The 14,752-nt window shown below is 31.1% G+C and overlaps 2 protein-coding genes and 1 long non-coding RNA gene across 4 annotated transcripts; 2 read left to right on the forward strand and 1 right to left on the reverse strand.

Moving 5' to 3' along the window:
• The first annotated feature begins 3,759 nt into the window (after positions 1-3,759).
• LOC148231122 (UPF0587 protein CG4646) lies at positions 3,760-4,796 on the forward strand. 2 transcript variants are annotated; one of them, XM_088194653.1, is made up of 4 exons: positions 3,760-3,924; positions 4,012-4,309; positions 4,371-4,490; positions 4,552-4,796. In XM_088194653.1, exons 2-4 carry the CDS (start codon positions 4,060-4,062, stop codon positions 4,665-4,667), a joined length of 486 nt encoding a protein of 161 aa, XP_088050779.1. In that variant the 5' UTR covers positions 3,760-3,924; positions 4,012-4,059; the 3' UTR covers positions 4,668-4,796. The 2 variants fall into 2 exon arrangements, with proteins under 2 accessions (XP_088050779.1, XP_088050778.1); XM_088194652.1 differs by having other exon boundaries at positions 3,767-3,886; positions 3,954-4,309.
• Positions 4,797-4,798: 2 nt separating this feature from the next.
• On the reverse strand, positions 4,799-13,514 carry Ndfip (Nedd4 family interacting protein). Its single transcript, XM_088194651.1, has 6 exons — positions 13,437-13,514; positions 12,879-13,008; positions 8,614-8,750; positions 8,409-8,535; positions 8,153-8,338; positions 4,799-6,263 (listed from the first exon to the last, which is right to left on the reverse strand). Exons 1-6 carry the CDS (start codon positions 13,455-13,457, stop codon positions 6,160-6,162), a joined length of 705 nt encoding a protein of 234 aa, XP_088050777.1. The 5' UTR covers positions 13,458-13,514; the 3' UTR covers positions 4,799-6,159.
• LOC148231124 (uncharacterized) lies at positions 10,543-13,500 on the forward strand. Its single transcript, XR_015811021.1, has 2 exons — positions 10,543-12,065; positions 12,435-13,500. It is a non-coding gene; the product is annotated as an uncharacterized LOC148231124 (long non-coding RNA).
• Positions 13,515-14,752: the final 1,238 nt, after the last annotated feature.

The raw sequence follows: 14,752 nt of genomic DNA on the forward strand, positions 1-14,752 counted from the left end.
CACATCATGTGCAAAGTTGCATGCTTTGCGTGAAAAGTTCCCAGGTCTCGCTATTTCACGTTTTTATAAAGTTAACTGGCCGCCAAGATCATACAATCTAACGCCGTTGTATTTTTTGTAGTGTTACGCTAAGATTCGTGTCTATGCCGACAAACCCGAAACATAAACAAAGCCCTAAAAACCAACATCCGCCAAATTATAGCCGAAATACCGGTCGAAATGTAGGAAAAAGTCATAGAAAATTATATTGAAAGGATCTGTCGCTGCAAAAGGTCCAGGGTGGCCATTTAATTGATATTATTTTTTCATATTAATGAAATACATCAAATGTTCGATTAGTATAATACAAAAAACTTTGAAGATATCATTAAATTTGTGTTTTTTTTTTAATTCGGAAACTTGAGTTGGATCATCCTTTATTTCTGCTTTTTACACTAAAAAATCACGAATAAAACACTCTAGCGATATAATATTTTTAAAGAAAGTCTGCTGCAAATTTACATGTTAATTCAGTTTTATATATGGAAGCAAATACTTAAATATTTTGTTTAAATTGCAACAATACAAAAATAATTAACTAAATAATTAAATCGATTGATCAAAATAAATGTAAGTCGATGAAGGCAATTTATAGATTTAAGAAATGGTGCCAGTTGCAGCACGTTAATTTTACTCATTTGGCAAATCTAAACGAATTACCATATCTGTTGATAGATTGGGCGCAGCGAGACTATAATCGCAAAGACAGGAATTAACTCGAGAGAAAGATGCTTCTCTCATGGGTAAAATTACATCGCAATATCACTAGTGACGGCAAACAATCATGGAAATAAAGATGCGATATAATTTAAAAGAAAATGAAACATATAGCTACAATATTTCTACTGCGTTTTAATATGTTAGCGCCATTAATAAAAAAACACCCCTCTTAATTGTCTGGTTAATATTACCACTTAAACGTTTAAATTTAACCACTTAAGTCGCTCAATATATGTTACTTTAAAAGCAACCCCAAATAAAAAAAAGTTTTTTACGAGAAATATTATACATAAAAAATATATATGTATATATAATAGTAAAAAAGGAATGCTGTTATAAAAGTGAGAACGGTCACCTAAAAATATATTATGCGTTTATATAAAGGGTTAAGACCGACATGCTCTGTTGCACCTTGCAATAAACACCTCAACGGTTCTCTACACATGTTACGTAGTGCATGGGATAAAATCAAAGGGCTGTTACACAAAACACGTGTAGTTGTTTATGTGTTTACGCCTCGCCTCAGAAAATCGTATAATATTTATATTGTTGAAACCAGTAACAGTAGCATTTTAAAACAATAAACTGTGTAGAATGTAAACGTTTACATGTCTACGCGCATATTGTACATTCACCCTTACCAGTTACCACGTGCAATAGATGATGTAGAATCAATTAGGGGGAAACCACAATGTGTCACAGGGTCAACGTTCTAAACTAATGAATTAGCTCATATAATATACGTGATTATGTTTTTGTTACAAGAATGAAGTCGCGTTGGTCTCGCGCATCTCGTCAAAATAGATCTCGTTCTCGATAGATTCGCATTCTTTCAAAGGCATATAAAAGATTATAAATACCTTTTCTTTGATCTTCTCGTCCGATTGTCCTCTGCTCGAGCTACTTAAAATATCACCACAGTTCTTGTCTAAATCTAATAAGCAATCTTCAGACTTTGAGTTTCGTTTTGGGTTGTTCCCTTCGTTGGCAGTCTTCTCAGTGGCTTCGCCGACGGCCGAGACGTTAGGCTCCGAAGTGGAGTTCTTCATGCACTCCCTAGTCTCCTTCAGCTTCAATTGGAACTTCCATCTCGTCGTCAGCGGTGAAGTCGGCGTCGATTTTGGATCCTTCTCCAGTTTATGCGACAGCTTCGACTTGTTGTTCACGACCGGCTTGTTGTTTTCGTTCATATCTAATGAGCGCTCGATTGTTGTCTTTTTATAAATTAGTTATAAAAAATATAGTGTATTGTGTCATGTGAGCGTGTTGGGATAACTTTGAAAGCGACCCATGCGAGCGTGAGCAGCCGGTACGAAAATCGATACAATGGCGGCACACCCCCCTCGCCATAGACACCGGCTCGGCTTCCTCTTTTTCTTTCCCATGCATCCCCCTTTTTACAATTTGATAATACAGGTTTGAAAATAAACTTTCTAATTTATAAAAATAAATTAAAATATTAAATTTAATAACAAGTTGTACGTGCAAAAATATTAAATTTATAAGAAGAACCACATTTTAATCGAATCTACAAATCCACACTTTTGCAAACTTAATCGAAACATATATATAAACATAAACAGAATATAAAAAAAAAAGATCTTCGAAAAACAATTTGAGTTTACCTCTAAACTAAAATACTCTCTCAGCAGCATTTGCTCTTGAAAGCCAACGAACATTTGTGTGGAAAAGAAGAAAATGATTGCATCATTGAATTCATCCAGAAGATTGGGGCTTGAAGTCGTGGGATTACGGGAGATCAAGCGTTGCGTGTTGAGTTTATAATTTAAAAACACCCGGTTGCATCTGCCATTAATATTCTAAGCGCCTAATTTATAAATAATGTAGCATTATTTATTAAAGATTAGTACAAAGCAATAATAACAATATCATATCAATATTATTTGCATTAAAAGCTATGTCGACGTATTTATTTTACGTAATATTTTTTTCTTTGAGAGTAATGTAGTGCCGCAGTGTTAAAGGTGATAGAATGGTGTTGAGCTTCTAAGGTGTTATGTTAATTTAGAGTGGAATTATATTAGCAAGTCGTGGGAAGTATTTAACAATGTAACATAAAATAACGTGTAATTGTAACTTTCATAAATAAATATATACAAGCGTTTATGTCTGTAAACTTAAAAATTATCAGAGCAATTACCGTATTTTTTTAAGATTAATCAAAAAGGGGGAATAATACATAAAAAGAGCATCGCGCTGAAATGTATTAATGACATAGTGGCTTTAATTAAATAATATATATTATAAATAAGTATTATTTAATTAAAACTAAAGTAATATCATATGAGTTGTTTAAAAACCAATGTGGTTACATAAAAAAAAATGTTTTTTTGCTAATCACGACAAATGTATCATACAAAATCGATTGTATATTATTTTACCAGCCGAGTCTATTATATTATTTTATGTTTTAATATATTTACGCATTGGATTCCAGAAAAATGTTTGGTAAAAATATGTAACGAGTTTTGAATCTCAATCAAAGCAATAGTTGTTACTACTTATGCATTTGAAAGACTGTTTAAATCATCTTTTTAAATAATTTTTGTACTTGCTAAGAATATCAACGCCATGCGCAGACACCAACGGTTATGAACCTTTCGCTTTGGTTTGGCCCTAACTGCTACAAAAGCGACCAACAAAAGTTTTGAAACATAAATACATTTTAAAATTTAAATTTAAAATTTGTTTTCCGCGGGATTACACGTTAGTGATTATCATTGAACCTGTCACTGTCCTATATTTACCAAATCGGGCTTCAAGATTATCTGTTTGAATTTTGCTTAGAAGCAAATACATGATATTTAATTTTGCCTTGCAATATTCATATGATTACAAATATACAAAATAATACTGCATATGACATTAATAACGATGTTTGGCCGGTGATTGCGGAATAAACTCGCGCACGGCAATAAAAAATTTAGTTTTAAATTTTAAAACGTATTTATGTAGCAAAACGTTGTTGGCTGCTTTCGTAGCCGTTAGAGCCAAACCGCCGCAGAGGGTTCATAGCCATTGGTTTCTGAGCGTGGCGTTGATATTCATAACAAATACCATTTTTTCGTACTTATTATCAATTAAAACATTAGTCGATTAAAAACCAGTATTATCATCCGCCTTTTAAAAATATAAAATAAATATGTGAGTACTGTTCATGTTTATATTTTTAGTTGCTATGGCCAAAATTTATGCTTGTCGGTGACAGTACGCATCGTTTTTTCCTCTTAGCGTATAAGTGATTAAAGATACTCTGCGAATCGATTCGAATTCTGCAATATGGTCAAAATCGGGCTACAGATAAAGGCCACGTTAGAATTCATAGGAAAATTGTACAACTGTCATCCAGACTATCAATGGTTCTTGAGAGTGAAATGTACCAGCTGTGGCGAAGAATCGAATAAATGGATAGATGTTACTGAATCAGAGACGACTTTTTTAAAGCACGGGCGATCCGAAGCACATTTCCAAGCAAAATGTAAACTGTGCGCTAAGGAGAACAACTTCGATATTGCCGAGGGCAGCAATGGTATTCATTCTTTGATCACATATTATTGTGTAGTAATTTTAATTCATATCCCATTCGACAGGCGAATATCTAGCCGATGATAACGGAAAGTTTAAAACGATCGTGGTTTTCGAGTGCAGGGGAATAGAACCTATCGAATTTTGGCCTAAAGCTGGATGGAAAGTTGAGAGTGAAAATAACGGTTAATATTATAAAAAAGCATATTTATTTATATATGAATATTCATTTATTGCTATTTTTAGGCGTCACGTTTGACGAAGTTGATCTAACGGAGAAAGAATGGGTCGATTATGATGAAAAAAACCAAACTTCTGTTGGAATATATGACTTTGAGTCAAAATTCGTCAAAATGAAGTAATTTTTCAAGCGAGGTACATTTATGACCAAGTATAAAAGTGATGATTTTTAAAATCGATCCGATGTGTAAACCGTATATTAAATATATAACTTGAAATAAAATGTAGGTTATAAAACAATAAAAAAAAAACACTAATTTAAAGATTTTATTATTTTTTTTACATACATTAATTAATTAACAATAGGTGTGTATGTGTAGTAAACACATTTACATAGTGAAATTAAATTAAAGGATGCTATCATGTAAATTATCAACTATCAACCATTCTTATAGTATAAATTTTGCATAAAAAACATTAATCATCATATACGGTACAAAAATATATGAAATCATCATCATTTTGGTGAAATTATAAACGTTAATTTATCATATAAATTCATAAGTTTAAAACAATATCCATTTTGCAGCTTCAAGTACAATAAATCATAAGAATATGAGCAATTTTTAGTATAAATATGATAATAAAATAGCACTTGTAAAACTGATGTTTAATCAAATCATCATTCAATCGAAAGATCTATCAAGTACACGTTAGCGATTAAAATAAATCAGTGCTGCTACTAGATTGTTTTTAACCTCTCATTTACCAAGAAATTCATTAAAGCTTCTCTCCTAATTACGCTTAACTTCTCATAATCGAAATAGAGTTAATTCATTGAAAATTAACTTCATAAGAACATTTACACACAGAGTTGTTCTATTTTATTTTATTTAAATTTCTTAAACGTACCAATAACTGCAATATGTTATTTTTTAAAGACCAAAATGCGACAGAACTATTCGAATATGACACAATCTACCCAACAATGTATGTAAAAATATATTTAGATAGAAAAATAATTTAAAATTGCATTATTTACATGAACATTTCTTAAAATGCAAACTCAACAAAAGTGCTTCAATTTTAAAATTATATACACGAGTATTATTTTTTTATTGAATGTAACAGTATTAATAAAATATGTATTCTTTAAACGTTCAATTATTGACATTTGACACCAATCTAACTTATTACATCTGAAAGAACACAAATACGTTTATAACAAAAGTAAATAATTTGCAAAAAATAACAATGTGATTTCATAAATAATTTTTACATAAATTTAAAACAACTAACTCAAGTATATTTATGTATATTATAAACACACTATACAACAATTAAGGAATGATATAAACTATGGATTTGATCAGATTTATCTCATATTCGTTCTGTAAGAATCCATAAGAACGCAGACAAAGTAAAGCCATAGTTTTAACTTATCTTAAAAATACAACATGCAGTGCAAGCAAACAAAATTGGCAATGTGAAGTGTACAAATACTGTAATAGTAATAAATTGTAGTAACCCTTCAAAAAATCAGAATACTATTTTTGTTAAAAAAATATCAATTATATCACAGCAATGCAATATACAAAAAAAAACTGATGGACCATGTCATATACATAAAAATACATAGTATGTAATTATTACATCATTTACATTATTTTTTATTTAATGGAAAAACAGCAGCCTTTCTTGAGCAGTTCCAGAGAGGAGTCGCCAGCCTCGCTTGATGTTCAAATACTGAATAATGGCACGGATGCATATCAGCATACCTATAATATTTGAAATATGGATATCATTAGCTCTTCAATTATATATTATAAAAAGCTTAAAAGTCTGATTTAAATTAAAAACACTGACAAGTGGCAGTACTGCATTGCAGTAGCTAAAATCAGAGGTGTCAAACACACGGCCCTATTCTCAAAGCTAGAAGTTTTACTAAAATACTTTTTATAATATAATTATAAATTTAAAGGATTTAAAACAATACATAACACATTTTTAAAACATTGCATCAAATCATACAAGTATATTGTAATTTCGTACACCATTTTCGATCATTCGTAATATACAAATATTAGCCATTTTGTATCTTTTCCCTAATTAGCTAGAACAAAAAAGCCACTGTTTTAACCTTATTTTTTAAATCACTTTATAAAAAAATTGCATAGATAAATGTTTTTTGCATATTTTAGTTTGCCCATTTCTATCTATATGGGCTTGGGCTATATTTATTTATATTAGTATTTTCTATGTGTTATGAAGATATATAAACATTGAATTTTTTTTTTAATTTCAGATAATTAGTGTAATCTCAAATAATAATGATTTTTATTAAAAAAAATTTACTTTAAGAATTTTTTATTTCCTGAAAAAAAATATTTACTATTTTATGGCTTTATAAAATTGAAATAAAATTTTTATTATAAAATTTGTGAATTTTTATTCATAAAGCGATATATAAATAGTATTTAAAATTTCTTTTTTATAGAAGTTTTTTGTTTAATAACCAGCACAATCAACGAGTGGTATAAGTGGTATAGCTAATTTATTTTAAAAACTTACGAAAAAATAAATCGTATGAGTATAAAGCTTCGCGTATGGGTTTGACACCACTGACTTAAATAACCGCCAAACCAAAGTGCAGCAGTTTCACATTAAAATTGAAAGTTAAGTACAGTGAAGTATGTCTGTCGATCCAGTAAGTGTACGAATAGACTAGAAAGTATTGTAGATGAATTATTAATTAGTATACTGCAGTTTGCAGAAGTCAAGAATCTGACTTCAGAATTGTAATAAATACGCCTTGCAGCACTTTAAAGCAGAATCTGATTAAATCTGGGTTCAATACCATTGACGTACTCACTGAGAACAAGGACTTCTGTCATATTTTTTTATGCTGAATCTCTTTTAGTTATTAGGTTTTCTTAGATTTTCCTATTCTCACGTATGAATATCGCAACGAATAATTAAAATAAAATCGAACCAGATCATGCATAGTGACATCTATTGTCTATAAGTTGTAATAATAGTTTATAATTAATAAAGTAGACGTCACTGATTGTGATTACCAAGCTATAACACATTGGGCTAACGCCTGTCATTTTGCAATGGAAGATCTTAATTTATTATATTGAAATAAGAGAAAAACGATTTTTGTAAAGTTAAAAAATCAAATTTATCTAAAAACAATATCTAATTTAAAAAATAGCACATAGTGTCTAAATGAAATCTGTATTTAATTCTACATATAAGGTTTTCTTATCTTTGTGGCCAAAATCTTGATGTTTTAATGTATATTATGAATTCACATAAAATTCATTATAGTCCATTTCTAAATTTCATTAAATATAAATATATTACAATATGATGAATTTACTGATTCCATCAATGCTTCCCAATATATTTTTAAATAAATAAATATTTTTTATTTTACTGCTATGCAATTTAGTTTGACGTACACTGATGTTACCATTGCAAATACAATAGCAATCATTAAAAATTGCATTCCAAGTTTGATTTTAAAACGTTGACTGATAAAATAATTATGATTATTAAAAATTTTTTTTTTCCTAATTACCACAAATAAGTTAAGTTGTCGTTTTCATAATTTGAAGATAATATTATGCCGAAGAAATTATATACCATATAACATACTAACCGAATGCCATTATGAGCCAACACAGCCAAGAGTTGTCGTGGCTCGCAAGCTCCGTCGAATGCTTCACAATCAGCGTCCACTTGGCGAGCGATAATCCGAAGCCGGAGAGCGCTCCGTAACGAGATGCAATAGTATGGCAGAAGCACATCAGCAACAGGAATCCGATCCAATTAAATAAAAACGCGACTAAAAACAACAAAAAACGTTATCACATAATAAATCTCCATATTAGAAGCAATCTCGTGATTAAACTTACAAAAGAATGCAGTGAAAAACATAAAGTCAGTGCCCAACAAGCTGTTATCGGCCTCGTAATCACCCTGACTTTCAACTGACTCTAGAGTCAGGAATGCGGCCAGAGGCGGCTGCGGTTGAGCACCAGTCTGAAGATTATCAAGTAGAACATCTTATTAAATAGTAATATTTTATATAAGTAGTTAAAGTTAAAACTTTTTAAATACCATGGGAGGATCTTCTCCCAAAATGTGCTTTTCACGTTGCACTTCTTCATACGTTGGTAGCTTGCTGTTAGCAGCGACGTCATAAGGTGGTGGTGCAGAAAAATCAACCTTTGGCGGCCGTATATTATCATCATGATCTATAAAATAAGAATACTCTAGATCAGTGTTTCCCAATCTTTCGACATCTGTGTACCCCTATAATTTTCGTAGCACTGAGTACCCCTCGTTAAAAAATTCATATACTTTAATAACAATCAAAAAATATTTATTTTTTCCTTTTTTAGTACATAAACAAAATAAAAAACGAAAAATAAAATACATTCATCCTTATTTGGTTCCCTGGTTGTTAAGTTTATTCTGAGATGCGGTTCCACATCCAAAAGCTTGTTCCTTTTTTTGACTTAATGTCTACAAATGCTGAAAACTTAACTTCACATAGATATGAAGTTGGAAAAGGCAAGATGTATTTTAGGACTTTCTCTGTTAAAACAAGATACTGGATGCAACCAGACTGATGTTAAAGTACACTTCTTATATTTATTTTTCAAGAATCCGTCTAAAGCTAATTCTAACAATTGCTCTTCTTTTGCATGCGATAAATATTTTGGCATGGATGTTGTATTAATGTTGAACGGACATCTTATCTATTCAATATTTTTGTTTAAATCAGGAAAATAGTTTTTCAGGCCCACTTGTAAATTCTCTAAATGTTGTGCTATACATTTCAGAGTATCATCATCAATTTTACCAGCCGAACTTGTTATAAAATCACGAAGAGAGGGAAACGAGTCCACTTTTCCATTACCAACTCTCTTTTGCCACAAATGCATTCAAAGGATAGCCTTTAACCACTTCATCCTCGGGATTATTTTAAAAAAATGGTCAAAAATAATCACCTTTTTTTATTGCGATTTATTATGCGATGTGTTATGAGAATGATGAAAAAAATCAGTTTAAAATTATTTATTCATTATAATTATTATTATTACACTTTTAAAAAAAAAAAAAAATTAATAAAAATTAGAAGTTGCCTTCTTTGCTGTTTCTTTTCATCCAAACTCTAAACATAACATAGAAATACATATGTATGTGTGTGTATGTATACGTAATGTTTGTTGTCAAATAAAAAAAAATTATCTTAAAATACAGTATGGTGATTTTTGAAAAAAGGTGTAACGCATAAAGCAACCATGCATTCTGGACAATGGTATTGTGTGTCTCTTCTAATTTTTTCCCCATTTGCGTCAAACAAACTAAATTTTGGTTCTGATATTTGTGGATCTTACACGAATATATTTTACCATCTGGTTATAATACGCAGTTCTGAATGAATAGATCCTCTGAGAAAATATTTGAAACTTACAGTTTCTGTTTTGTTACCTAATTTATGATGACATCCAGAAATAAAGCAAATATATTCGAATTGTCTTTGATAATTTCCGCAGTCCATGGAAGTGGGTGAAATGAAAGCAATCTGATCGTGTAAAATAAATACTAGCATCGTAAAGTGTCAGTTTTTTTATTTGATTTATGAGGGGTAAATGTCTTCAATATAAATGCACATGTGAGAGAATGCATAGATAGAAACATGTAAAACATCGTAAAGCAGGGGTAACCTACCCAAATGATCTTGCAACCACTTTGGAAATGCATCATAGCGGAAATGCGAGCCACATATAAAATTATATATCCCCATATTTTTGATTTTGATACACTATAGACATTTTTTGGAGCGAAAAAATTAAAACGTAATGAGTTATTATTATTGTGTTTACTATTATTCTTACATGTAAGCATGGATAATATAATAATAATGATACTAAACGTTAATTGTAAAAAATATATAACACTAAAAATTAAATATAAAAATATATAAATAAAAATGTTCAAAGCAAGCCGCGGGTTGGCCACCCCTGTCGAAAAGTATCATTTTTTTTTATTTAATTTATGAGGATCAAATGTCTTCGATACAAACGCATATATGAGAGAATGCGTAGTAACGCAAGGTATTACGCAGAGCGTTTTTTTTTTAATATAGAGTTCACACGCGCCCGTGCGTGCATGCGTCTAACGCCAAAAACATTTTGAACGCGCCCGTGCGTATAAAAGGGTGAAGTGGTTAATGAATGTAGTTAATGATTTTCACGCTTTTATCCAGAACTCTCTGTAGATCAGCGGACATTTTTCGTGTTGCCAAAGCCTCTCTGTGTATGCAACAATGTGACATTTGGGGCAACATTCTGAATTCTTGCAACGAGTCCTTTATTAATTCCGACCATACTTTTTGCTCCATCTGTGCTTATTTCATCACATCTATTCCAATCAATTTTTTTCTTTTGCATAAATTTATTCATAACATTAAATATATCTTTTCCTGTTTTATGACTTGATAAAGGCTGGCAAAATAAAAAGTCCTGATGAATTTCTTGATCTTTTTCGTATCTAACAAGCGCCATAAGATTTGCAAGATTTGCAATATCAGTAGACTCATCGACTTGTAATACATAATAACAACTTTGAAAAATATCAGACAATAACATATGTTTTACATTATTAGACATATCAATGATTCGTCGATGAACTATATTATTTGATAGGGGAACGCGGTCAAAAGTTTATTTTGCCTTATCTACTATTATTACTTCTGCATTATCTTGGCTGCAGGCCTGATTAAAGTTTCACCAATCGTCTTTGCTACACTGCATTTCGCAATCAAAAGCGACACCCGATACGAAGCTTATAGGATTTTTTGAATGTCAAACTCCGCATTACTTTTCGAGACTTATTTAAATCCATTAGTTTTTAAAAAAAAAATCGATTGGTTTATCTTTGTACTGATTGTGGTTTGTCTCAAAATGGTGCTTTAAGTTGGGTGGTTTCATGCTTTTATTTGTTAGATTTTCAGAACAAATGACGCAAAGTAGAATAGGCTCTTTTTCATCTCCAGTCCATGAGAATCCAAATTGCAGATATTCTTTGTCATACTTGAGTTTTCCTTGATTTTGTCTTAGCAGGTTCTTTCAGAATTGAAGATGGTTCATCCTCGTTAATTTCATTATTTTCTGTTTGTTGATTGTTACTACAATCACTGCTTTCTTTCGGTTTAAAAGTCCCAGATTTCAACCAGCGATCCATAATCTTGAATGATAGGGATAAAAATTATATTAAGTATGAATTATCAAAATCAATGGGGCTTACTAAAGCACATAACAAACCTTTTCTATTACTTAAAAGAAATAAACTATATTCCACACATACGCAATACTAACGAGTAACGAAAATTTTATTAATTTTTTTTTTTGTAATCGAAAAAAGCAAGGCGCTTGTTGCACCAGAAGCAGCCAAAGCCCGATGCAGCGCGTACCCCTGCCAAACTCTTCCCGTACCCCCAGGGGTACGCGTACCACACTTTGGGAAACACTGCTCTATAGTCTATTTATTTTCAAGAGTCAGTGCGCAAGAACTTTGTTTAACGCGTAATCATAACATGCTTTTAAATTTCTGCCCTGTGATTGGTCGTTCGCCGTAAGATCAATCGTTTCATTGAGAACGACCAAGCACAAGGCAGAAATTTAAGAGCACATTTTGATTACGCGTTAAACAATGTTCTTGCGCACTGACTCTTGAAAATAAATAGACTATAGATATACTAATACGATCAATACATTAATTTATATTTATTTACTGATCTTTTATAATCGAACCTAGTGAATGAACTGAAAGTTTAAAAACGTCATTTGATTAGTATGATTATGGTAAATAAGTATTTTCAGCAGCAATGAATAAACCTAGATAAGAAGAAGGTATTAGAAAGTAGTCAGTAATGATAAAGTCCAGGTGGAAAAACAAATAAGCACAATATTAGTGAAATGATAATGCTTATATGAATAATTCTAGATAGTGTCTAAGAAATATGTATAGAAGCTATCACGATTATAAATCACACAAAAAAAATGAGAGATATAGGTAATGAGCATTCCTTCTTTTATTAAATATTTATATAGTATATGAACACAAAATTTTGTTGGACGGAATATTCTGGAACATGCTGTTAACGCATAGACTTAAAAATAAACAGAAAATTTCGAGATCTGCAGATTAAGTATTGAAAATTAAAAATTACAGTTTTTACAAAATGACTATAAATATTTTTTTTCACAATTGCTATCGTTTATATTATTTGAGTTTTACGAGAGAGACATAAAACTAAAGTGAAACATAAAACTTTTTTTATTTATAGGAGGTGAAAGTAAAAAAATACTTACCAGATATATGCATATATTGAGAGACCATATCAGAACACTCTCTAGCATACGATTCCGATCGAGGAGGCGGCATTATGACCGTCAAAGTGGTGTTTATCGGCAAGATTGCGCAATGGTCATTCTCATCAGACTGTTGAAGAGACAAAAGTTAAAAATTACACTATAATAAGATTAATTGTAACCATCGAGCTACATTAATGTACTAAAAATGTTTGTTGTATAAAATCGTTCTAGTTGCGTTCCGTAACGTTATTGATTGATGTTTTTTCATACAAACGTAAATCACACATGCCGCACGAGTGACGTGACTAATGCAGGCGGTATTGAATGATTGAAAAGGCTGTATGTGGGTCAATTTGTTCGCATCCATTTCGTGACCTTCGTCAACAAAAATAAATATGCACATCTGACAGCTGTCTGAAACATGCATGTTTTTACGCAATGGCGCACAATTAAAGTATCGCGATTTGTGTCGAAATTATAAAATGTACTCTTGCGGTTAAATAACGACGATAAAGTCACAAAATAACGATAAAATGGGAATAAAACGTTCAATACCAAGTTGGGAGACCGCTCCATTGCGATCGATATGTCAGCGGTTAGGTTATGGCAACATTGACTCGTGCTAATCAAACTTGAATTGATTATTTTATATACTATATACAATAATTACCGATTTGACCTTAAGAAAATAACAGATAATCAAGTTAAAATAAATTAAGAGAAAGAAAACAATTAATTTGATATATTTATTTTCATTATAGTGCAACATTGCAAAAAAATAAAAATTTACTATTTTTTATATATTTAAAATTGATTTAAATTGTATTTCAATTATTTTAAATTAATAAATATGTAATAGGTAACAGTTTTCTCACCTTATTTTTCTATGAGATTTTTTGACAAAATTTGCAATACGATGATGGAACCAAAATCCGTAATATCTCATAAATCAAAGTCAAAGCATTAATTAAAACTAAAGCTGCCGCGGCTGTACGTACAGACAATATGCTAGAACTGATCACACAGAACAACTGAATCAGTCGGCTCACTGCGATGAGCATATGAGCGGCTCGTTGGATCAAATCTTGCTAATAATTTGGTCAAACGGTCTTGAACATGCTCACGCGCATGAGACGCTATAGATCAAAGACGGTTTAATAAAGCATGAGTGTCTCCCGAGTAACCTCTATAAAGAAAACCATTGTGGTCACTTCCTAGATCAATTATTTAGAATCAAACAATAGATTTATTTTGGCTAGCCTAATGGATAAATATTGAGTTGGTAAGATGTTTTGATTATGGTGATTAATGTTGATGATTTTCAGAAGTCTGAACATAACATAAAGCGTTTTTATTTGCTCTTACGCTTTCTAATAGACAACCATGTATGATCCATACCCTTTTTAGTGTAGTGTCGTTCTGGCACATTTCTCCAAGAAAGGATCACATTCTGTTAAAATTTCTTCAAGCATAATTCAATTATCATCGATAGCATATTTTTAAACAGCACAACAAACTAAATAACAAGGGTAATCGTCCCCGAGCTTACATAACCACTCCTAAAGGGAAGCAGTGCTCCAGTACTTATTTTTTTAGATCTACACAACTACCTATAAATGTCACGAACATTATCATGAGCATGCACCCTGTCGAGAAGGCCGTTTTTTTAAGTTTGAAGGACCAGTGAAACATTTTGATAGCTATTTCCTCTTTCTAAATGTTTTAATATGATCATTTAGATGAGCAATATATAAAATAATTATTCCATAAAATGTATTGTTTGTGTTATTGTTAGACAGATTAGATGTGAGCGAGCGAGCATTGATCAGAACAGTAAACACCTTATGAATACCTTTTAAGAAAAAATCCGA

The sequence above is a fragment of the Plectrocnemia conspersa genome, unplaced genomic scaffold (assembly GCF_051122295.1).
Source record: "Plectrocnemia conspersa isolate PC_06_02 unplaced genomic scaffold, ASM5112229v1 ptg000010l, whole genome shotgun sequence".
Lineage (NCBI taxonomy): Eukaryota > Metazoa > Arthropoda > Insecta > Trichoptera > Polycentropodidae > Plectrocnemia > Plectrocnemia conspersa.